The sequence below is a fragment of the Zonotrichia leucophrys genome, chromosome 1A (genome assembly GCF_028769735.1).
Source record: "Zonotrichia leucophrys gambelii isolate GWCS_2022_RI chromosome 1A, RI_Zleu_2.0, whole genome shotgun sequence".
Classification (NCBI taxonomy): Eukaryota; Metazoa; Chordata; class Aves; order Passeriformes; family Passerellidae; genus Zonotrichia; species Zonotrichia leucophrys.
In genome coordinates, this window is record NC_088170.1 from 22949353 (window position 1) to 22974639 (window position 25287).

At 38.3% G+C, this 25287-nt stretch overlaps 1 protein-coding gene across 1 annotated transcript; it reads left to right on the plus strand.

Moving 5' to 3' along the window:
- The first annotated feature begins 485 nt into the window (after window positions 1-485).
- Window positions 486-24607, plus strand: CAND1 (cullin associated and neddylation dissociated 1). The gene is made up of 15 exons (XM_064701895.1): window positions 486-721; window positions 5121-5264; window positions 12015-12169; window positions 13908-14031; window positions 14450-14706; window positions 14789-14894; window positions 15404-15549; window positions 16589-16881; window positions 17495-17636; window positions 18264-19757; window positions 20533-20628; window positions 22246-22415; window positions 22508-22672; window positions 22898-23005; window positions 24058-24607. The coding sequence occupies exons 1-15, from the start codon at window positions 654-656 to the stop codon at window positions 24280-24282; spliced, it is 3693 nt and encodes a 1230-aa protein (XP_064557965.1). The 5' UTR covers window positions 486-653; the 3' UTR covers window positions 24283-24607.
- Window positions 24608-25287: the final 680 nt, after the last annotated feature.

Here is a 25287-nt window from a genome sequence, read left to right on the forward strand (position 1 = left end):
CTCCGGACGCGGACGGGACCGAGGCCGCGGGGGCTCGCCCAGCGCTGCCGAGCGCTCCGCACGCAATCAGCACCGAGGCCGCCGAGGCTCGCCCCAGCCCCGCCCGCTTCCCCTCAGCAGCGCCGCCGCGCCACAACGAGGCTCCGCATCCCAGCAGCCACCGCGGCGGGGGGCACCCGCCACTCTCCAAACTACACATCCCGGCGTGCACCGCTAACGGCCCCGGCTGGGTGCGAGCGCGGTGCACGCTGGGACACGCAGTCCTGGCTGGGCTCAGCGGCGCCCCCTCCCCCCTTCCCGCCACTCTCCCGCGGCGCCTGAACTTCCCGCGCACGCTCTGCGCCACGTACGCTCTGACGTCACGTGGTGTCACAGGGCTGCACGCGCCTCCCGCCCGCCCGCGGACCCAATCAACAGCGCCGGCCTTCGACCCGGCGCCGAGCGCGAGCGGCCGCGCGCGCCTCCCCGCCCCTCCCGCCGCGTCCGCCGCAGCTGCCGCCCCCGCCCCGCCGCCCCCGGCCCGGCCCGGCCCGGCCCGGCCCCTGCAGCCGCGGGCGAAGTGGAGCCGGCGCCGCCGGGAAGACGCCGCCGCCGCCGACGCCTTCTGCTCTCCTGCTCTCCCTCCCCCCCGCGCCCCGGCCGGGTCCGTCAACATGGCGAGCGCCTCGTACCACATCTCCAACCTGCTGGAGAAAATGACATCCAGCGACAAGGACTTCAGGTGAGAGCCGCCGCCGCCGTCCTTCCGCGCCCTCCGCCGGCCCCGCTCCCGCGCTGCCCCTGCGGCCGCCTGCGCGGCGGCCCCGGGCCTGGTGCCGCGGCGGCCCGGGCGGGGGCAGGTGCCCGGCGGCGGGGCCGGTGCTGCGGGCCCGGGCTGTCCGCGCCGCCGCTGCGGGGCTGGGCGCGAATCTGCTGGTGCTGCCCCGGGAAGAAAGTTCCCGTGAGGGGATCCCCCCTCCTCGCTGCCCGTGAAGGACGGGGCGCGGCTGTGCGGGCACCGCCGCGGCCTCCGCGCATCGTGGGCAGAGATCTCCAGCAGGCGGGAGAAGCCGAGCTGCCCCAGCTTTGCTGACTCTCGTGGGGACAGGCGAGGGTGGAGGTCTGAATTCCTGAGCTCGCAGATGCTCAGAAGCCGAAGGGAAGAAGCCCTGAGCAACCAGCTGTCGCTGACCCTGCCTCGAGCGGCAGAGGTCGGGTGAGGTGACCTCTCTCATCCCTTCCCAACTTCAAAAAATATGTATGGATCCTACGATTCTACGACTGGAAGCAGGAAGGGGTGACCATTAGGGCAGACTCAAGACGGTGCAGTGGAGGGCCACGATGGTAAAAGACTGGTGCATCCCCCTTATGAGGAGAGACTGAGGGAGCTGGGTGTGTTTAGTCTAGAGAAGAGAGGGGACCTTATATAGTTCTTTCAATATAGGCCTGCATATAGTTCTTTCAAAGGCGGGTGCCCAGAGGATGGTGCCAGACGCTTTTCAGCAGTGCCCAGTGACAGGACTCAGAGGAATGGACATAAACTAAACTACAATAAGTTTCATCTCAACGTGAGGAAGAGCTTTGTTACACTGAGGGTGGCAGAGCACTGGAACAGGCTGCCCAGGGAGGTCATGGGCTCTCCCTCGCTGCAGACTTTCATACCCAACCTGGACATGTTCCTGTGTCACCTGCTCTGGGTTACCCTGTCTCTGCACACGGGTTGGACTGGATGATCTGCAGAGCTCCTTTCCAACCCAGACGATTCTGTGATCCTCAGCTCACATCCTTCTGGATGCTGTGTCTTTAAGACAGTGGGATTTTGTGCTCCTCATGTAGTTTGCTACTGCCCCTGTGCATCCAGAGAGAAATCCAGTTAAGTCTTATGGGGAACTGGATTTAGTTTTGAGTTGAGGATCTGTCACAGGAGCACTACTTTTCATTGGAACATTTGCTTGCTTTGTAATAAATTAATAGCAGATGAAATGTAAAATTTCAGAAAATAGAATAATACAATTAAAAAACAGCAGAGATAATACATTTACACCGTACCTCTGGCAAAGCATTAGGTTAAAAAGAATTACATTGTTTTGCTATTGAGTGCAACCCAAAATTCAAGTTTGAAGGTCTGTGAGAGTATATCAATACAGATGGGGAAAAGGCATAAAATACACTTGTTTTTTGTTGCTTTGCTGCAGCATCACAGTGCTTAGTTTATTATTAAAGTCATCCAAACAAGTCTCAATGTATTAAAATCTAAAGGAAAATAGAGGTCCTGATATATAGATCTTTTGAATAATCTTGTTAGGTTTTGACAGAGTGTTTTAGCACGGGACACAAATTTGATATGGGATTTTTTGTGTCAATTTCTTTCAAATTTTAATAGCTTTATATTACCTGGAGAGTTCAGAGTAGAAATTATGTAAATAAAATACTGATTAGTCTAAAAAGAGACAAACTAAAATTGCCCAATTTCTTTAAATTCTTCTGAAACTGGACTGAAACATTTTTTCCTCTAAATGTTACAAGATTTTTTACTGTTTTCATACTAATTTGTTTCTGTGATCAAGTAAAATTTCTATTTTGTACTTGTGGGGAGGAGGATTTACAGTAAGTTCTAGTGGATTTGTGATACTGATTTTTAGGAGGTAAAAACTTTCTGTATAGAAGGGCTAGGTTATACCTGTCCAGTGCAATTGTAGCAAACACTTTTTTCCTCTCAGCTGTGTGTAATTAAAACTTCTTGTGTAGTTCCTTTAGTAGAGCACACTTCAGAAATTCTGTTCTAGTAGCTTTGAACAATTTTGAAATTCTCAAATGTTAAACAAAAAAATGTCTTAACATAGATTAAAATCTAATGTTACAAACCATAAAAAAAAGAGTGATGATAGACCTTTACCAACTGGCTGTTATGGAGTAACATTTTATGAAACTTTATGTGTATTGTGTATTTGCATGATGGATAAAATAGTATTTAGTTTCAGTAATTATAAGTGCATTTGTTCTTTGATCACATCTGTTTGAATAAGGACAGTGTAGTTATCCTGTTGATACCAGAGAGCAGAGTGTAAAACAACCATACAAGTAAGCGGTCTGCTGTAAAGAGTAATCCTCATTTTTCTTGATAAACTGACCTGTCCCATGCAGAGCTGGAATATGTACTTCTTGGAAGATGTACATACTTGTGATTGTGTTGTCCACGCAGAAGCTTGGGCGTAAGTTCTAAAACGGGCAGTCAGGTAAGGTGGCAGTTTCCAGTCTGGCTGTGGGAGAAGGAGAGTCCTCCCTGCAGCAGGAGAATGAGTGCTCTGAGTGCAGGCTGGGAGCAGCTGCTGACACGCTGCCTGCTTTGCACCAGCTGAAGTTTGATGTGCAGGTAGGGTGAATTGTGACTAAAAGTCACACTAAAGCTACTTAAAACTACGTTTCTAAATACCAGCAGCTTTATACTAAAGCTGCCTGGTCTCCCCACCCCATTGTGGTGTTTGGGTTGGTTTGCAAGTTTCAGTGGAGAAGTCTACCAAAAGAACCCCGTTGTGGTTGCATGCAGAGGCTGCCGGTGCACCTCAGCAGGATGTGCATGCTGTGCTTACTTCAGGAACTGACAAGAGAGCGATGAGTGGACATGACCTTCTAAGGCTAGGAAATAGGAGCTATTGGCCAGAGTTTTTAAGAAAAGGAGGTAAATGCAGCAGCAAGTTGGAGACAGTTTTTGAGTGCTTTAGTACTGTGTGACTTCATGTATATGCTTAAATTAGGTCCTATCTGTTATCTTTACTTACCAAGTAGCCTTTTTCATTACTGTGCTTAAAAGCTGATGCTTTGCCTCCCCAGCCTGTTTTTGTGCACATCTGGTTCCTGTCAGACTGCAGGCTTGCTTCAGTGGGACTGTTGGAGTGAGTGAAAAAGGGGTGAGGTCTTACCTTAGAAACACCTTGAGACCATTAGACTGGAATTATTAAAAGACAGGAGAAGTTGAGGTCCGTTATGTGAGGTTAGGCATCTGGCATTTGTGATGCTTATTAAGATTATGCAGAGTCTTGGCTTTTGTTTTCAGTAACAAGTAGTATCTGGCATGTCAAGCTGCAGAGATAACCTTCCAAGCATGACCTGAGCTGAAGTGATGTCTGCTGGAGGCTGATGTGCCTGAGGTCCACATGTCACCCGTAGCTGTTTAACTACAAACCCTTGTTTGGAGTTTTGAGTGGGGGTTGGTGTCAGTGCCAAGGCCCGTGGGATTTGCAATTGAGTAATACATCTGTATTGCTGCTTCTGAGAAGAGAGGGCACTTAGAAAAGAAAAATGGATTGTGAAACAGACTTCAGATTAAAAAGAAACAGAAGGCACAAAGGCAATATTTTTGGAAAGTAATTTTTCAGTATGTTCTTCTATTGGTAGGTATTGACTGTTATTAAATAGTAAATTAATTGATATGAAGATGATTTTATTTGCTTGATCTCTCAAGAATTAATTTTGTTCTTCACTGTGGCGCTCTGTATTGAGGGCTGGATAAATGTGATCAGCTCTGTTTTCTGGCTGTAAACAAGCTAGTCTGTACAAGGCAAGAAAATGAAAACCACATGGAACATAAGCTTAACTTTTATTTCTCCCTTCATTAATTAAAGTTTGGCTTTTGTGAATTTTATGGGAGAATGTTTGAGAAACTGTATTTTTCTTCTTGGTTAAAACTTGTTTTAAAATAAACTCAGAGCAGAGATCAGTTTTTTTTAAACAGTTATAAAAAAGCTTGTTTTTTACAACATCAGCATAGCTTATGAAAGGACTACTTAAAATCTGTGAAAGTGTCAGTTTTTCTTTGTGGAGATCATGTGCAATATAATGTAAATGCTGCAAGTAAAATATGTTTTGTGGAGATCATGTGCAATATAATATAAATGCTGGAAGTAAAATATGTAGCTGTTCTCATAAGAGAAGGGTGATGACCTAGCTCAGTTATCATTTTCAAATAGTTTTTCTTCCTTTCTGTTTTATACATGCTACTTGCATCACAAAACAGACAACAATAACTCAATGTTAAATGTGATTTGTTTGATAACAAATTATGGAAACTGAGAATTTTGAATCCTAAGCACTGTGAATAACCCATATCCCTTTAGCAATAATTATCTCACATCTTTTGTCAGGTTTATGGCTACTAATGACTTGATGACAGAACTTCAGAAAGATTCTATCAAGCTGGATGATGACAGTGAAAGAAAGGTGGTGAAGATGATTTTGAAATTATTGGAAGATAAAAATGGTGAGGTACAAAACTTAGCTGTCAAATGGTAGGTATTCTTTTTTTATGATGTAAAGAATTGTATAATGACTGAACAATATAAAGCACTTTTGAAAACTCAAATGACCACTGCTTCACAAAATAATTTTGAAATTTATGTCCCCAAAGGAGCCCTTATTCTTGTAGACTACCTGTCTTAATGGTTGTAATATGAAAAACTATATGTTGTTGACATTGGGAATTAATATTTGGGGTTTCAGGCACCAAATAGCACATGCAGTCCCTGCTGGAAGTGTTTGAGTGATGCACTTGCTCTTTGGTGCCAATTCTTGATTGCTGAATAGATAGAAAAAGCTTATAATTCAGTGGCAGTTGCCACATTGATACTTGATGGTGAGACCTTAGATGATGTGCGGGGGAAGAATTGTAGTATTAGAGTTGTTTCCAAGCAGACATGAAAACATGAAATGGTGAAGATGTGGCCTCGGTTATCAAAGTGGAACTCAGAATGCTCTGCTGATGGTTTTACAAGCTTTACAGGGACTGTAAATGTTTTATGGGATCAGGGTGCATTTACTTGCCTTTCAGAGACTTCTGTTGCTTCACTGCCCTCTCTTCCTCATTTTATTGAGCTTTACATATGGTGTGACTTTTCCAGAGCACGCTTTGAAGAGGTGCTACATTTCTTATGGCTTTTTGTTCTTGGCCATTCTGATTTTTGTGTGCTTTAAAGTGGGCCTCTCTTAGGAGGCATATAGTGTTCCTGAGAATGCTTCTTGTTTGTGAGCTTAGGGGTTTTTTTTAATACTCCATATACACTACTTATATTCCATGAGGTATGGATTGGAGTAAACTTGGAGCTTGAGAAGTTTCACATTGTGACTAGCCAAGTTTGGTTTAGCTCGTTATTTGTAGTTTAGCCCTGTCAGACTAGCAAAGCAGAAAAAGCATGTGTGTACCTCTGCTTATGTACTTAGAAGCAGTGTTTGCTTCAGCTTCTGAAGTGTTGTAAGTGATGGTAACCAAAACCTTGCACAGACAAATGGGTGTTGGAATGTCAAGTTTCAAGCCAGATATTAGCAATTTTAGGTATATTAGCACTATAATTGTTACTACTTTTTCCCTACTGTCACCAAGGATGCAGTGTTTTTAACATATGTCTTACTCCTTTTCATAAGAACACAAAATACCCTGTTTCTTTTTAATTCATACTTCTGGAATATCTGTTCCTTATGTTTTCATGATTTTGAAACTGATTGCTTGTACTCAATCAGAAGAGCATATTGTTGTGAAACTTGGCTCAAGCTTAGAATTGACTTTGTGTGCAATAGCATTTTATGGAAAAGTTACATTTTAGCATACATTTCTAATGTAAATCCTGAAGTTGTCCTGAAGTTTAGATTAATGCACATAGAGACAATATCACCATCTTTAATGGCAGTGTTAGAATGTAGGGTCTAAAGTACAAGTAATGCTTACTAAAACGTTAAAGAAAAGTAATGCTTACTAAAACGTTAAAGAAAGATTGCAAAGGGAGGAGAATGAGAAAAATAGATGACTTCCTGTGTGTGTGCACATCCTGTTCTTATTAGTAGTTCTTCAGTTTTTAAATTTACTTTGATATATTGATAAAACTCTTGGATTTAACTAATATGACTGAATCTCTTTCAATTTTGGGGTGTTTTTGAGAATTCCAGATAATGTTAAGGAACAGTGTTACATTTACTTTAATGGGACAAGAAACATAATAGAAAAGTTTTCAGGTGAATTATGACCATCTGTGTAGAAGGTGGACATGTGTACCTTCTGGATCATATCAAATTGTGTTTTTTTGGTTTTTGTTTGGTTCCCAATCACTTGCAGCAATGCTTTGAATACAAAAAACACCACTCTTTTAGAGTATTCTCTTCTTAAAGCAGCTTGTAGTCAAAATACAGTTCATGACAGTTTTAAGCCTAATACTACTGCTGCTTCCTGTTTGCTGTTCTTGTACTCCTCCTTCTTTTTCTCACACTGCTCCTTCCCTGGTTTTGTGACAGTCTGGTTTAGGGACTTAGTTTTCTTCTGGCTTATTGCTTTCCTCCTGCAGTTTACCTGTTGATAGAAAAATTGGCGGGATGAAGGATGGGAGAGGCTGAGCACTAGTAAGCTTTTTAGTTTAGGTTTTTTTAGTAGGTTTTTTAAGACAGTTCAAGCTGATCTGAAATCTTCCATCTGCCACAACACTCCATGTAAGACTGATTCATTGGGAAGTTAATTTCAGCTAGCATATTTTTCTTGGCTTTTTAAATTTTAAATATTTTGTGCTCTTGTGTATTTCTGTTAAGGATTTCTTGGCACTTCCAGCTGAGGAAAGCATAAACTGTCTTTCAGTCTCTCTTAATTTAAATGCGGTGGTGAACTTTAGAGACTGTTAGCAGTAACTTTTATCTGACCCTTGATGACCCATTAAAGTAGCAATTCCCTCTCATAGAAAGAGGATTTAAGACAGCCCAATATTCTTTTCAATCTGCACTTCAGATAGATTTTTCCTTGAGGAAGGGAAAAAGGTGTTGGAGCTTGTTAGGGGAACTTTCTTTACAGGTGGATCAGTTGAAATGCTCTGAATAAAACTCTTGCATAAGAGTCACTCTTTGAAGATTTGATTCTCGAGGTCACTGAACCCAGCAGATTTGAAACAATTCAGAGCAACCATAAAGCAGTATTTATTTTTAGGTGAGTGTAGCAACAAGCGAGCAGTGTTCCTGGTTTTGCCTTATCCACTGCTCGCTTTCACGCTTGAGTAAGAGGAGCTCCATTGGTTTAAATGCTGATGAACTTTTTTCTTATTATCTCTACAAAGCACACTGGTGATTTTGTTCTTGCTCCTTTCAATTACATTATGCTTGTTTGAGGCAGGATAAACCAGGTAAAAGCAAAGCAGAAGTCAGTTTTTGGGTTCATTGGTATTTGAGTAGCTACTTTGCAAAATAGTTGTCCAGTTAATTTCTGAATAAAAGTGAAAATGAATGAGCTGCATTAGTAGTCTTGAAGTAAAAGTTGGCCTGCTGTAGTCTTTGACCCTACAGAAGGGAACTGAGTTTTATTTGTTAAGCTTCTTACTGCAGGCAGTAGATGAAACCTGTGTCAGTAACGACAGGTTCTTTACCTTGTTTTTCTTAACTGCATGTAAAATATTAAATGTATTTTTGTTGTCTCCAATTTTTGAAGGAGTCATTTATGATTTTCCTGATAGTCATAGGCTGTTTTACCATCAGCCAGTGTGGAAAAGGCTATTCTTACAGCATATCCTTAGTTTATAGCTGTAAGTCTAGCCCAGCATGGCATCCTGTGCACCTTATGGCAGCAGTAGTTGTACTGCCTGTGGCTTGATTAAGATTATGTCCATGAGGTGTAGTCAAGCAGTGTGGTTTGTCTGAGCGTAGGTATTGTGTTGGTATCGCTTGTTCCTCATTGCTGATAATCTTTGTAATGCTCTGTTGGCCCAAATTGCACATTAATTGTTTCATGTGTTCAGTGTTGCAGCTTAAGGATGAGCTGTTTCTCATTTTGAACACTTTGATATTCTGCCATTTAAGCCTACAAATAGAAATTTTTATTGATTCACACTGTGAGATCTTTCCTGAAACCAGTAAGAAGTCAAACATACCTAAATCTATCTAGAGTGAAAAAAGAAGGTGGAATTAAAGTAAGCATTTCAGTGCTTCCTCCCTGTGGTACTGCAGTTTCTCTGCATTTATCAGAGTGACTTCTCTGGGCAGTAGTTCAATGTAGGGAGCTCTCCCTGACGCTGAGAGTCTGAGTCATGAGTGTGAGCAGGATGATGCATGTATTGGCTGCTGTGTGGCTGATCCAGTTCAGCAGCTTTAAGCACTTTGTATGCTTTGGTAATACACTGCTGCACATCATGCTATACTAGTGATTTGAATAATGCGGGTTTTTTTTAAATTTGTGAATTTTAATTCTTCCTTGTAAATAAATGTGCTTATTCCATAGCTGGTAAAATATGCCAGTTGGAGATTATAATTGATTATGTGTTGGTGTTCAGCTTCCTAATAAGGAGCTATGCTATGAACACCTTTATTTCCAAATGTGTGTAACTTAAGGAGCCAGTGTGTTGCTGTTTATTTCCATAGGCAGCTGAATGAACTTTTTACTTTAAGAGAACCTAGACACAAATTATTGGCTAGTAAAAGGGAAAAGATCAAAGATGACTTAAAACTATGCAAAATGACCTTCAAGTGTGTAAAATACATGCTTAAGTGCAAAAGCTTTGTAGTCAGAACTGATTTGATACAAGAAGGTTATAGTTTACTTTCAATTTCTGATAAGATTGATTTGTAATCTCGGACTAATAATAAGGTCTATAAGTGATATTTACTGATTGTGAAGGCCAGAAAAGCTTGAGGTAATATTTTGTAAAATTTACTTCACAATTGTTATGTCTGATTTGCTGAACTAATAGGTTGAATAAATAGGACTGAAGATGCTGATTCAGGTAATATATGGCTTAATACTTCCCAGAAACTGTAATTTATAGTGTGTGTTAATATCATTCCAGTGGTTTGGTCATCTTTAAAACATTAGCAAAAAAGTGTTTCTGATTCTTAGCTGGGATGAATCTGATTGACTGGCCTTTACTGTGATTATTTTAATTACTCATAGGCTGCATTTTGAAAAACAAGCATATTTAAATCAAAAGAATTCAGTAGTCATTCAACAGTTGAGATTTAAAAAAAGGGGTTTTCCACCTTGTGTCTGTTGCCTGAAACACACAGGGAGTTTCATTTCTGTGGACTACTATGGAGTCATTGTACCTTAGGATTCTACAGGTTTCTGTTCGAGTTGATTTGTGCTTGTGTTGCTTGCAAAACAATTTACTATGCACCAAGAGTAGGTGCATGCAACAGTGCTGTGAGTAGCCACTGACTGACAGTGGTGTGTATGAAGAGAAACTCTATATATAGATGTGTCAGTGAATCACAGTGAAGGCAAAGCTTGACTGAAGAGTCAAATCAAGTTGTGAAGAAAGCTGTGAGCTTTTTCAGCAACTGGAGAAAATGTTTCGACTGCAGATGGGGATAGCTTGATGTATTTGTGTCTCAGATAATTATTGGTAATAGTTTGTGTTGGCAGATGTTTGTGTACAGATTTAGCAGTTTTTAAGTTGGAGGCAAAAAGTCTTTACCCGTATTAGTGTTCAGAAATTATTTTAATCATTAGTAATTTAACATAATTGAAGCTGTAAAATGAGCAGATAAGATTGTGGATATGGTCCTCTAAACCCCTTCCAGCTCTCAGGGATTTAGTGGCTGTAGAGACAGTTTAATAGAATCTAAAGATTCCAGTGCAATGCCCTTTCCCTAAGTTAAAGGGTAGTGTCAGGTTAGGGCATGAGGTCTGACTGCTTTTAAGGAAGGGATCTCTTCATTTCTGCAGGAGCTGCTGAAGCAATTGAGAAACCGTCCATTACATCTTCATTTCTGTGCACTTAAAGGGCTTCTCTTTATGCATTTGATCAGATACCAATCCAGTTGAGTTCTCTTGAGATTATCTGTATGCTGTACTTTCTAAAAATGTAACCCCAAGGTTGTTCTTGTGTATTTATTTTAAGGTTATATGTAAATCTCCATTAAATACTCTCCAAATTGAATAAATTGCAGTCTTTCTGAATTTGTGGCATTGTTGTGATCATAAAGCATCAGTTTCAGATGTCTGTGCACTAGTTTGACTAATCTCAAATTAGTTCCAAGTTCTGTGCATTAACAAAATGGAGTAAGTTGCAAGTGATGCTTCAGTGTCAGGTTTTGGCAAGTGTGTTTTGCCTTTGCTGCCTCTCCGCCCACCCTTCCCCTGCCCCCGCCCCCCACTTGTATTTTCAGCGGGTTTTACCACATGAGTACCCACATGCGTGGGTAAGGGGAGAAAGACACCAAGCAGGTTATGGTTTGTGAAGGAAAGCATGGGAAGTGCTAGGTGTGATTGCCTTGGGAGTTGCAGATTCCTGGGTGTTAATCCAAGTGTTGTGCCTCAAGTGCCAGCACTGTTCTGAGTTCATGGGAGGTCAGGCTTTGTGAGCGAGGCCATCGAAAGAGGAGCTCCAGGTTTGCCTGACATGGTGACAAACCCCTGATGGCAAAACTCTGAACCTTACTCTGGTTCCTGTTGTGCAGCTAGTGCTTGAGTGCAAGGGCTTGCTTGTCCATGTCCTCCTCCTGTGTGCTCTTGCTTTCTGCCTTTTGCTTCTGATGGGCATTTTCTTATAAAAATTAGGTCTTGTCCCTGTGAATTCTTGGACATGGAAAAAAGGGTAACAGCAATGGGGTACTTACAACAGGTTTGGGGATGGAAGATGTGTTTGGGTTTGTTTTACGGCATAGAGCCATGACTGAATCCAGATGTTGTATAGAATAAAGATGCAGTAACTAAGAATATTGTTTACTTGTTTGTGAATTATGCAGACACTGATGGTCAAGCATGTAAACTGATGGCTCTGGGTAGGTTAATTTTTGTTGTAAATCTTGTTGTGAACTGAGAAATAAAAGGGACTGTGGTTTTGAAAATGAAGCAGAACAGTCATACAAAATGAATTTCCAGCTCCAAATAAGAATCATGTACTAAACAAGTGTTTTGTTACTAGATTTATGAAGGCAAGTTATCAGTCCAACCAGATGAGGGTTTTCAGTTTTTAAAATTCTGCTTTGTGTTGCTACCAAAACCAAGCTGAAGTTTATGACTTGAATGCAAAATACTGAAATAATATTGTTGCCAATTTAATACCCTTCTCTTGTTTATACAGTCTGGGACCTCTGGTGAGTAAAGTGAAGGAGTATCAAGTGGAGACCATTGTAGATACCCTGTGTACAAACATGCTTTCAGATAAAGAACAGTTACGTGACATTTCAAGCATTGGTCTTAAAACTGTGATTGGAGAACTTCCCCCTGCTTCCAGTGGTAAGGCATTTTGTACTAAAGATTTTATGTAGTTGTATCATTTACTAATTCAAAAAAATTTAAAAACTGGAGATTTTAGGGAAGAGGTTTCAGCATTGGAAATAGTTTCAGTTAGGGTAAAAAAATGGCACAAATACCCTTTCAGTTTCTCCTTCTCTGACTATATTGCCAAATTTTACTAGTTTAAGAACATATTCTTTACTGAAGGATTGCATTAATGTGGAAAACAAGTTCAGAGAATATGAACTTCAGTATAACAAGTTGTAAAAGCTTCTATTTTAATAATTGCCTGTTGGAGCACATCTAGGCTGTAGTAATAGCTAAATCTCATCTTGGTCTTTGGTTGATAATAAGCTTTAAATTGATTACAACTCCGTATTGTAATTTTTCCTTAACCATCTGATTTCTTGTCTCACTTTCTAGGAATTCTTTTGGGAAGTACCTTGTGCTTCTGACAGTTGCCTGTTAAATTAGTGAATGTCTTACCTGCAGGTTTAAATGAAGGCAGTCTTTCCTCTAGAAGAGACACTAATGTTGATCAGCTCCTCAGTTAATAGCATTACTTTTTTACTCAAGTGCTTGTCTGATATCATAGAGTAGCATATGAATGAAACTGGAGAGTTATTAAACAGGCTTTGGAAACTACATTTTTAGAGATTGAGGTCTTGTGAATTTAAACACTCTCATTTTAATATCCTTTTGAAAATTGACATGTAAGTCTTGCTTCTATCAAGCAGCAGTGAGATGCATAAGCTTTATATAAATAACTAATTTTAAGTCAGTTGTTTTAAGCTTTTACTCTTGTGTTTGCCTACACAAAACAAAAGAAGTTTTTTGGGTGGAGGTAAAGCTCAAACAAAAATATAGGCAAGTCTTTCAATATAATTAACATTCCTAGTATAAAAATAAACAGCATGTTATTTCTTGCTCCCAACTCAAACACAGATTGTTCTCTTTTTCTTGGCCTCCATGGTAACACATTAGACTGTCCATTTGTTATGTTTTAATTTTAGTTGTAGTTAAGAATGAGCCATAATATATATAAACTAGATTTACCACAGGTTGGAATGGTATTAATTTCACATTAAAATTTGCAAAATGTGGCTTGAAGAGTTTCATGCAGGTGAAGATGAGTACTAACCACTGGGCAGTCGTTACCATGATAGGAGTTCCTTCTCATAATTACTTCAAACAATGTTAGACAATTAGAGGAAGGGGGAACTATGAAGTTGTTATAAAGACATTTTTACTTATATTTTAAAATACTTTGCATATAAATTTTCTCACCTTTCTCAAATGTTTCAGTAGTATTTCAGTCAGGTACTTAATTTTTAAGTAACTTCTTGTGCAAAATAATTTTATTTTGCTACTTTTGTGCTTTTCCTTACCATATAGTATATACCTTCATTTTTACTTTTACTCCTTTCATTTATTGCTGTAGACTTGTTGTGTCTTTCACTTTGCATCGCTTGCCCTTCCAAAAGCAATGCTCTGTTGTGTGTACCTTCTGGGACAGGAATACTTCCTGCTTAGTATGTTTGGACATAGATAGTTTTTCAGCTCTAATGCAGAGCATACATGACATTAGCAGAGTGGCTGTTCAAGCTTGTTTTGTTGGTTGGAAAAAGCTTCTTTATGTAGATTGGGTTGCTTTCCATAGTCACAAACATCATCTCTAGTAATAAAAGGTGTATTTTTAAATTATTATGGAAATGCTGAGGTTTTGTTGTACTTTCAGGTTCTGCATTAGCAGCTAATGTTTGCAAAAAGATCACAGGGCGTCTCACTAGTGCTATAGCCAAGCAGGAAGATGTGTCTGTTCAACTGGAGGCACTGGATATCATGGCTGATATGCTGAGCAGGTAAACATCTCTCTTCTAATATGCTGGTGAATGCTCATAAATACTGCTTAAATCTTGAACTTCAGTTTTCCAAATGTTAAAATTAAATTATTCAAAGTCATATGAAGTAATATGGTAGTGTTACGTGTAGATGAAACTTAATGTAGAAAAAAATAAGTGAATGTACTGAAGATAATTGGTTGATCAATTACTATTTAACTTTCTGAGAACTGTGGTTTTAAGCTTATTTTAATGTTTGTTGTTTTGAAGTTATGTTTTAAACTATTTCTTCTTTTAATAAGTTCTAAAACCAGAAATTTTAAACATTTGGTTGGAATGTTTGTGATGTTTGGGGAATTTTTGAAGGATTGTTTTACAGTATATGAACAAAGTTATCTAGATTCAATTGGTTTTGAGTTTGTGTTTTGTCTGTTTTAAGGCAAGGAGGACTGCTTGTTAACTTCCATCCTTCAATTCTGACCTGTCTGCTCCCCCAGCTGACCAGCCCAAGACTTGCTGTGAGGAAAAGAACCATCATTGCTCTTGGTCACCTGGTTATGAGTTGTGGCAATATGGTTTTTGTTGACCTCATTGAACATCTGTTGACAGAACTGTCTAAAAATGATTCCATGTCAACAACTAGGACCTATATACAGTGTATTGCTGCTATCAGTAGGCAAGCAGGTCATAGAATAGGTAAGAAAAATATATAAATTATCTTTTACTTTGAGGTTTTTCCGTGAGAGTAATTACTTAGCTATTTTTTTTATCTTACCAGGTGAATATCTTGAGAAAATAATTCCTTTGGTTGTAAAGTTTTGTAATGTAGATGATGATGAACTACGAGAGTACTGCATTCAAGCCTTTGAATCTTTTGTTAGGAGGTAAGTCATTCATGGGTACCTATTTCAGGCTTTCTTCAGATCTAGTAATGTGTCATTTGGTTGTAAGCTGTCAAGAGACAGCCTCCTTCCTACAAATTACTCTTGCAAGCTTTGAGCTGGAACAGTTCCTTTAGCTATCTTGTAACTCAGCTCTTAAGCAGTGTGTTATGTGTGTACTCTACAAGCCTTCTACTGTGCCATGGCTACTTGTGCAAACAAGAGGTGGGAAGTACTCTAGTACTCTGATAATATTTGTGTCCAGTAGTGGTGATAAAAAATTGGTATCCAAAGGCATATCTGAGTCCTTTGCAACCTTCCTGTCTAGCAGATCCTGTTACAAAGTGGCATTGCCCTTTCTGACCTTCCCTTTGAATTTCTGTAGTTCAGAGGGATGCCTTGATGGTGTCTTGGCTACTCTCTCCAAAGTACAGCTTGCAACACAAAATCTTTTAAGAATATTTTAGTACTTCAAAGTAATTTGACAGTGATTGTATTTTTATATTACACAGGTGTCCTAAAGAAGTTTATCCTCATGTATCTACTATTATAAACATTTGTCTTAAGTATCTTACTTATGATCCTAATTACAATTATGATGATGAAGATGAAGATGAAAATGCTATGGATGCTGATGGCGGTGATGATGATGATCAAGGTATGTTCTCTTTTTGGTTTGGGGGAGAGAATGAGCTTTTGATCTTGCACCCATCTGGGAGAATTGGTGTAGATGGTAATACTCCTGAGTACCAGCATTTTAATTCAAATTTTGTACCTTTTTTAAACATGGCTAATGAACTCACTTCCTGGAATAAAAGTATAGGATGTTGATGCTGGAGATCAGTAATTCTGAGTAGGAACATAAAATACAAGACAAATATTTTAAAATACCTGAAAGGTGTAAAAAGCCAGAAGCATGTAGCATGATATAAATAAAGTGAGAACATCAGTTAATGAATTGAAAATACGTATACTGCATGGGAAAGGCTTCTCACTACTTTCCACTATAATATATTGGTACCTAATGCATAAAATCAGAATAGATTGAAAATGACTCAGTATTTTTCAGTAGAATTCATGTGTTTCAGATTGAAAGGCATAAGGTATTTTATTGTTAATATGGTGGCAAGCATTGCCAGATATAAGCTTTGTGAAAACTTGGACACACAAGTAATCTGAACTGAGGGCATAAAATTCTCATTACTTAAGGAAGGAGTGAGCTGTATAGCTGTTGCTTTAAGACCTGAAAAATCTATATTGCTTATTTTATGCTTTTTGTTATTTTTGGGGACAATGTATGGTTTGATTTACCTCTAGAAAGAAGCAGACAGAATAATTTGTTGAATCTTGATCAGCTAGTATTCACTGTTGCTTTGTTGTCATGAATAAAGAATATGCTTTAAATCAGTAGTCAGGCTGGAAGTATGATGGGGAGCTCCTTTTCCTATTTGCAGTTTAAATTAATATGTGTGGTGGGATAGCATGAAAAAATTGGCTGAGAATTACAAGTTAGGCTGTTTAGAAGGCTTTTGTATGTGTGGTTTTTAATGTAATTCTGAACCTATTTCTTCGTGTGTCTTATGCAAAGAACCCAACTTTTTAATTGTTTAAAAAGTGTGTTCTTTTTAATTGTTTAAAATAAAACTTGATGCTTTGCTTGTCTAGACTTGAACATATGCATAATTTATTTTTTCAAGGGAGTGATGATGAATATAGTGATGATGATGACATGAGCTGGAAAGTGAGACGTGCAGCTGCTAAATGTCTGGATGCTGTGGTTAGCACACGACACGAAATGCTTCCAGAATTCTACAAAACTGTATCTCCTGCTTTAATAGCCAGATTCAAAGAACGTGAAGAGAATGTTAAAGCAGATGTTTTTCATGCATATCTTTCTCTTTTAAAACAAACTCGACCTGTGCAAAGTTGGCTTTGTGATCCTGATGCAATGGAACAAGGAGAGACACCTTTGACAATGCTTCAGAGTCAGGTTATTTGTAAAGATTTTTGTTATCTTTGAGAAGGCATGGTAAAATTGCACCCTGTTCATAAGAATAGTTCATTCAATGTGCTGTGTCCTGTAGTAGTAACATAGAGAGCAAGCTGGGTAAAGTGGCCCCAAAAATGCAGCAATCTTAGAAACTGAAATTGACTTGTACAAATGTGCTTATTTAATTTGTTTACTCACCTGTAAAAGTTGCATGTCCTATGTCATTTAGCCACATGGCCAAAGCAAAAGTTACTTCCTGCATTCTGTATCCAAACATAAGATCAAGATAAAACTTAATCTGCTGCAACATATTTTATTTGCAGCATAGAAAAGATAATGCTGGAAAACTTCATCTAAGTGAATTATTTGGGTGACTTTTCAACTGTTGCTCTCTACAGTTTTATTAATGCAGATCACCTTTCAAAGCTAAATAACTTTTTTTTTAAAAAAGCAGTTATTTTGAATCTTCATTTCCCAGTGTTTCTACAACTTCTCTAGTTCTCTAGAGAAATCAGGTTATTAGGATGCACATATTTTTTTATATGCCCCCAGTGATCAATAATGAAAGAAATACCAGCTATTGAATCAATTAACAGATGTGTGATGATTACAGGTTCCCAACATAGTTAAAGCCTTGCACAAACAGATGAAGGAGAAAAGTGTGAAGACTCGTCAGTGCTGCTTTAACATGCTGACTGAGCTAGTAAATGTGTTACCTGGAGCCCTAACACAGCATGTTCCTGTACTTGTACCAGGTATGAGAAACACAGCATGAACTTAAATACTTAGTAATAAATGGTATGGGAAGTTATGAAACATCAAAATATTGAAGTCCCGACTGTGTTTTTTGCACAAGCTTTGAAGTGTGGCTTCTGTTGAAAGAAAATGGCAAAATAATCAGCTATTATGTGTATCCATATAAATATTTTAGTCATATATTTCCATTAATCTTGAAGAGAAGATTAAAGGTTTTTTCTTCTTTATAAAAAAAAGAAGTTAATTTGATTCTTAATTACAAAATCAAACTGCCTTCTTTTCCATCTGAACAGAGAAAAATATTTTCCATAGTTTAGCTTTTAAAACTTAAAATGTTGAAATTTGAAGTAATGGTGAAAAGTAAGGTTGAAAATGTTAAAGGTTCAGAGTTTCTTTGTAATTAAAAAAATACGTCATAAACCATTGAATGACCCATGTCATTTGAGGGAGGTAGCTTAAAAGCTAATTGGTTGAATAAAGTGATTAAAGGGGCCTGGAAGCATTCAGAAACATGGGGAACCAGAAGGTGTAAATTCAGTATAGCTGCCTTCCTTTGGAAATTTTAAAGTGTTCTAGCAGACGCTATAAATACCTGCCCTAAAAATACATTTTTTGGTTTCTTCCAGGAATAATCTTTTCACTGAATGACAAATCAAGTTCTTCTAATCTGAAGATAGATGCTTTGTCCTGTTTGTATGTGATCCTCTGCAATCATTCTCCCCAAGTCTTTCATCCTCATGTTCAAGCATTGGTACCTCCAGTTGTAGCTTGTGTTGGTGACCCATTTTACAAGATAACATCAGAGGCACTTCTGGTTACCCAACAACTTGTAAAGGTTATTCGTCCTTTAGACCAGCCTACTTCCTTTGATGCTACTCCTTACATCAAAGATTTGTTTACTTGTACAATCAAAAGATTAAAGGCTGCTGACATTGATCAGGAGGTGAAAGAAAGGGCAATATCTTGCATGGGTCAAATAATTTGTAGCCTTGGTGACAGTCTAGGCACAGACCTGCCTAGTACACTTCAGATCTTTCTAGAGAGACTGAAGAATGAGATCACTCGGTTAACTACTGTGAAGGCAATGACATTGATTGCTGGTTCTCCTTTGAAGATAGATTTGAGACCAATCCTTGGGGAAGGAGTTCCTATTCTTGCTTCTTTTCTGAGAAAGAACCAGCGAGCTTTGAAGCTGGGCACTCTTTCTGCGCTAGATATTTTAATTAAGAATTACAGTGACAGCTTGACAGCTGCCATGATTGATGCAGTCCTGGATGAGCTTCCACCTCTGATTAGCGAAAGTGACATGCACGTATCACAGATGGCCATCAGTTTTCTGACAACGCTGGCTAAAGTATATCCTTCCTCCCTGTCAAAGATTAGTGGCTCCATTCTCAATGAACTTATTGGGCTGGTAAGATCACCCCTACTTCAGGGTGGAGCACTTAGTGCCATGCTAGAATTTTTCCAGGCTTTGGTTGTGACTGGTACAAACAATTTAGGCTATATGGATTTACTGCGCATGTTAACGGGTCCAGTGTACTCCCAGAGCACAGCACTTACTCACAAGCAGTCTTACTATTCCATTGCCAAATGTGTCGCTGCCCTCACTCGAGCCTGCCCTAAGGAAGGACCGGCTGTCGTAGGTCAGTTCATTCAAGACGTTAAGAACTCCAGGTCCACAGATTCCATTCGTCTTTTGGCTTTGCTTTCTCTCGGGGAAGTTGGGCATCACATTGACTTAAGTGGACAAATCGAGCTGAAGTCTGTAATACTGGAAGCGTTCTCTTCTCCTAGTGAAGAAGTCAAGTCAGCGGCATCATACGCCTTAGGCAGTATTAGTGTTGGCAATCTTCCTGAGTATCTGCCATTTGTCCTACAAGAAATAACCAGTCAGCCTAAGAGGCAATACCTTCTTCTGCATTCCTTGAAAGAAATAATTAGCTCTGCGTCAGTGATTGGTCTCAAACCATATGTTGAGAACATCTGGGCCTTACTCCTGAAACACTGTGAATGTGCAGAAGAGGGTACGAGGAATGTTGTTGCTGAATGCTTGGGCAAGCTTACCTTGATAGACCCAGAGACTCTGCTTCCACGACTCAAGGGATACTTGGCATCAGGTGAGGAGTAGTAATGCATGTATGTGTTGGAGCAGATGGCTTTATGATACCTGTTAAAAACGGATCTAGTTTTTCAAATTACTTGCTTAAATGTTGTGTCTTGAAGTTTTACTCCGTTCCCCCAACAATGGAAGGTTAAGGTTTTTTGTGTTTACTAGAAGTTGTTAGTCATGCACAACAAGAATGACTTGTGTTCTGCTTTCAGACGTTATATTTCTGTTAACAGTGGTATGTTTTATGTTTAAGACAGAGCTGTAAACTTGAAGGAGAAGGAGAATGGTTGACTAAGGGACAAATTAACAAACCAGTTGCAACATTTTGACCTTTTCATGTCAGCTATTATATTCCTAATTTTTAGATAAGGATTCTGAAATTCTTAAGAATTAGGAAAGATTTTTGTGCATAATGAATCAGTCTCATATCAAGAACTGTATTCACGTTTTTTCGTCATGTGCTTCTGCTGTAAGGGGGAGAATTTTTTTGTAGGCCGATGTGTGATCATAAATAATCTGTTTTAATAGGCTTATTGCTCTTATTTTCTATAGGAGATAACATTACATGGTTATTACAATGTTATGGTATTTTTCCCCTGTTTAAAATATTCTTTCTGTAGATTTATTTGAATTATATGTTGCATTGCTAGCAATAAATAGCATTTCTTGTTTGCTGTTCTTAAGAGTATTAGAAGTCTAAGAGGAATGAGTGGTATTGAGAATGATTTAGATTCTGTTGTTCTGTTTCAATCTTTCATGTTCACACTTTTGTTTCATATTAGGGTCCTCATATGCTCGAAGTTCAGTGGTTACTGCTGTTAAGTTCACTATTTCTGATCATCCTCAACCCATAGACCCACTCTTGAAGAACTGCATAGGTAAGTACTCCACTTATCCTGACAGCTTTTATGTTTTCAGGCAAGAGAATTACATTTAAATTTTATTTTTGTGTTACCAGAAATAAGTCTTTTGAAGATACTAGAATTAGCTGTTAATGATAACTGTTGGAAGAGTTACAAGATGTTTCCATAGTAGCCAATTATTTCTATTAACACTAATTTATTTGAATTCTGAGCAGTAAAAATTATGTCATTAAAAATTCTATGTATTGACTTTGTGATGGGCAAAACAAGAAGCTAATGTTTTTAGTAGGATGAGATCCAAAAGCTTTCCATGTTTTTGCCAAATCATATCAGTTTGATTTAATAAGATGTACTATATTTACCAAGAAATGTGGTCTTGGAAATATTTGACATTCAGCCACTTAAGACATGTATGCTTGTGTGAATTATTCTGAGTATTACCAGGTTTTGAATTGTAAATATAGGTTGTTATGATTCTGTAGTGCTTGTAGTCTGAAAGCATTTGGAATTGTGTGTATTTTTATACAGGAGTAAGGTAATCAGAGCTTTCAGTGCAACATCAGTATGACAAAGACTTTTGCAATGCTGTGGCTTTTTTATTTTTGCATTTGTATAACAAAGTATTGTAGATTTTTTTAAAGATGTTATGAATGTTCTATGCTTGTTTAATTACAGGTGTAAAGATCTGTAAAAACATGATCTATGCTTCTTAACCTAATAGGAGAGAAAGATTTAAAGCATAAAGTTTTGTAAAGAGCAAGGTTTTTATTTATAGGGAAATGAAGTGAGTTTACTGTGTGTTATTTTCATCGCTAAGCTTTTTTGTTTTCTAAGTAATATATTCAAGAATTATGTTTGTAGGTTTTTCCCCTTCGCCTTGCCCCTTTGGTTTCTGGAAATATTTATTGATTATTCAGTCAAAAAGCTATCAGAATCTAGTACTTTAAAAATCTCAGTCATTTTGAGTTTTGTTACCCAGCTTTTTGGTGGGGGTTAGAGACACTTTGTTTGAGGATATATTCTTGCAGCCATTTATTTTTAATACAGCTGTGTTAGAAAAGTATAGAAGAAACTAATTTAAAAATGCCCAAAGGTAGGGAGGCATGGGAGAGGTGGTGCTACATTAATATATACTGAGTAGGCCAATTTTATAATAATTTAGGCATTCTTAGTATATGCCAATTTGAGGGTTAAAAAATCAGTTACGTTGGTAGTTTCCTTGAGAGGTGTTCTGGAAATCCTGAACTGCAGAAATTGAAATTGGTTTTCCAGTGCATATTTTGAGAGAATTTTAATAAATGGAAAAAATGAAAGGTTAAATGTAATTTTCATTAATTTATATGAAAAAAAAAGTTTATAAGTCATTGTGATGGCAGTTTATTTTGTTGGTGTTTCTTCTACTACTGTTTCATTATATGAAGTACTATATAACCATTATATTAATAGCTTTGATATGATGATAATTAATCCTTTATTTGTGTAATCATGCTGAAATAGCAGGTGTCTGTTACATTAAAATAACTCCTGCACTAAGTATGTCTTTTTCTAAGTTTAAAACTAAGCAAAAATATTTTAAAAGTGGCAAATGTAAAAGATCCTCATAGGTTGCTTTCTTTCTGTATGTGATTGCAGGTGATTTTCTGAAAACTCTGGAGGACCCAGATCTCAATGTCAGGAGAGTAGCTCTAGTGACTTTTAATTCAGCTGCCCACAATAAACCATCTTTGATAAGGGACCTCTTAGATACTGTGCTTCCTCATCTTTACAATGAAACAAAAGTCAGAAAGGAATTAATCAGAGAGGTAAGATAACTGAGAAGAACAATGCTAAATATGTAAGTAGGTGATTTTTTAAAAGTGTGTTACTTAACTTTTTTTTTTTTATTCACTGACAGGTGGAAATGGGACCATTTAAGCACACAGTTGATGATGGGTTGGACATAAGGAAAGCAGCTTTTGAGTGCATGTATACTCTCTTGGATAGCTGTTTGGATAGACTAGATATATTTGAATTCTTAAACCATGTTGAAGATGGCCTGAAGGATCACTATGATATTAAGGTTAGCTGTCATTTTTCTCTGTGAAAGCAGTGACTGTCAAAATATTTCAAATAATTAATAGACTGAAATGGTGAAAATATTACTTCATATGCTTAAGTACTTCACTACATTTGCCATTTTAATTAAAGTGTGACTGTTCAAAAGGTTACACAGCATGGTGAGAGATATATCTCCATGTATGTGCCAGGCATAACTGTTGTTGAATTGGATTTTTCCTCACCCCAGATGCTGACCTTTTTAATGCTGGTGAGACTGTCTACCCTTTGTCCGAGTGCAGTGCTGCAGAGGTTGGACAGGCTCGTTGAACCTCTGCGTGCTACGTGTACAACTAAGGTATTTCAGCTCATTTAAATGCATTGGTTTGTGTTTTCTTATAGAAATATAAATGAACTTGTGTTTAAAGAATACCTTTGTACTGCTGCAGCGTTTCCTGAGTTACAGTTGATAAGCTGCAGTAGAGAGGATAATTAGTTTAGAAATTAATGGATCTTTTTTACAAGTGTTAAATGAATTTAAATTACAGATGGAGAGAGATCTGTAAGCTTCTTTTAAAAAATCCTCTGTTTCTTTGATGCATTTTCTTTTGTTCCTTAACAATTCAGCTGCCACTTGGGCAACTTGTAAATCTGAAACTGGAATACTGAGAGTGTATCTCACTTCTGATGATGATGTTGTTTCACACAAGCATTTGGCCGATAAAGGCAGTGTAAAGTAGTGTTTGTTTTGTTAGACTTTTTGTCAAGACTTCTGCTAGAGATTTTGTCAGTTACCCCACCTCTTCTTCATTTATATTACAGGATTATTGGATCTTTGTAGTTAGTCTCCTTCCATTCCTGCTTGGTCTTGATTCACCTGCATGCTCTGACAGTCATTTATTGCCTGATTTACCTTGCTTTTCCATTACTCTAGTCTGCTTTATTTCACATAATGAAAATTGACTGCCTTTAATTATAATTTATGTTTGTAGCACTGAAATATCTTAGAGAATAACAACAGAAGGTTAAGCAGTTATTCTAATGAAAGTCAGCTTTTTTAAAAAGTTCTGTCCTCTGGAAGCTGGGAGTACTCTGATAATAGCAGTTTAAAGTCATTTACTGACCTTACTAGCTTAAAGGCTGGCTGCTATAGTTGCTTTGATTTGTGGTTGGCTTGGCAGCTTACAACTTTTTTTCTGCTTACCTTGCCGTGTCAGAGCTTCAGTCTATTTGTAAACTGCTGGTAAAAATTCTGCTAAAAAAATTCTGGAGGTATTTTTGTTTGGTTGTTTTTTTTTAAGAGCATAGATAATTTTGACAGTAAATATGTTTTTTGTAAGGTACATTTTTTAAGATTGTATAGAGGGAGGGTTGAGTAAAGTTTCAAACATATTTTCCTTTTTTCTGTAGGTAAAGGCAAACTCAGTGAAACAGGAGTTTGAAAAGCAAGATGAACTAAAACGATCTGCTATGAGAGCTGTAGCAGCACTTCTAACCATTCCAGAAGCAGAGAAGAGTCCATTAATGAGTGAATTTCAGTCACAGATAAGCTCTAACCCTGAGCTGGCAGCCATCTTTGAAAGTATCCAAAAAGATTCATCATCCACTAACTTGGAATCAATGGACACTAGTTAGATGTTTGTCTAATGGGGACCATTATGTTGAACCATATGATGCACTGAATTGACAGGTTATGAGTAAGAAACAGAAAAAGTATCTAATCTACACATTGTTCCACTTTATTTACCTTTATGGAGACAGTTGGCTTTTCCCATAATTGCTTTTCTAGCATTTATTCCAGAAATGTATTTCCATAGTCCAGAGTTTAACCACTCTTGTTTTAGTGGATTTGGCCACATTTGGGAATTAAAAAGTTGACTCGTGGTGTATGGAAATAAATTCCAACATCCATTTGCCCTGTAATGTTTAGGATTAAAATGTCGAAATTTTGTGACCATGATTTTTTTTTTCTTTTAGTCATTCTTTCTACTTGTAAACAATATGGGGGGAGGTGGGAATCAAGTGTCCAGGTGCACCATTTTTTTTGTATAACTTTTTATTCTTTTTTGTTTCAGCTTCATAAATTGGTTTGGCTGGCAGATGAATTATGTGTAAGATTTATTATATTAAAAAGAGAGTTTGGGCACAGTTCAAAAAGAGCAGACATAAATGTCATTTTTACAGATGTGGGGATTAGAAAACCAGTATCCCTGTTGTGCACACTAATTTTGCATGAGCAAGTTTACAAATATATATTGTCTGTAAAACAGCATGTGCAGTTTATTCGTAATGCAAGTTAAAACAAGTTCTACTGTATCAGTGCAGTTTTCAGGTATTTTGACATACAGGCCATTCAGACAGGAAGGGATGATTGAAGGTTTGTTGTCTTAACCTGGCTTTTTAAAAGTAATTTTAAAAAATTACTGCTCATGCAGTAATATGACCCTGCAGATAGTCTTACAGTAAACATGACAGTTTCTGCAGTTTTCATGGGTTTTCATTCCCAAAGACTGAATCCACTGGAATTAAGGTGGACAAACCATGAGATTGGAAGGAAACAAGATGGAGGTAAAATGAGCAGAGACAACAAGAGCTGCTCAGTGGTTCCCGAACTCGGCATTCAACTTTGCTTTTATTATA

What these genes read in the sequence shown, in the direction of transcription:
- CAND1 (XM_064701895.1), top strand. Translation starts at nt 654, where the DNA reads ATGGCGAGCGCCTCGTACCACATCTCCAACCTGCTGGAGAAAATGACA. An exon ending in TTTGAATCTTTTGTTAGGAG is followed by an intron (nt 14,895 to 15,403) that starts GTAAGTCATTCA and finishes TATATTACACAG; the next exon opens with GTGTCCTAAAGAAGTTTATC. An exon ending in ACTCTTGAAGAACTGCATAG is followed by an intron (nt 20,629 to 22,245) that starts GTAAGTACTCCA and finishes ATGTGATTGCAG; the next exon opens with GTGATTTTCTGAAAACTCTG.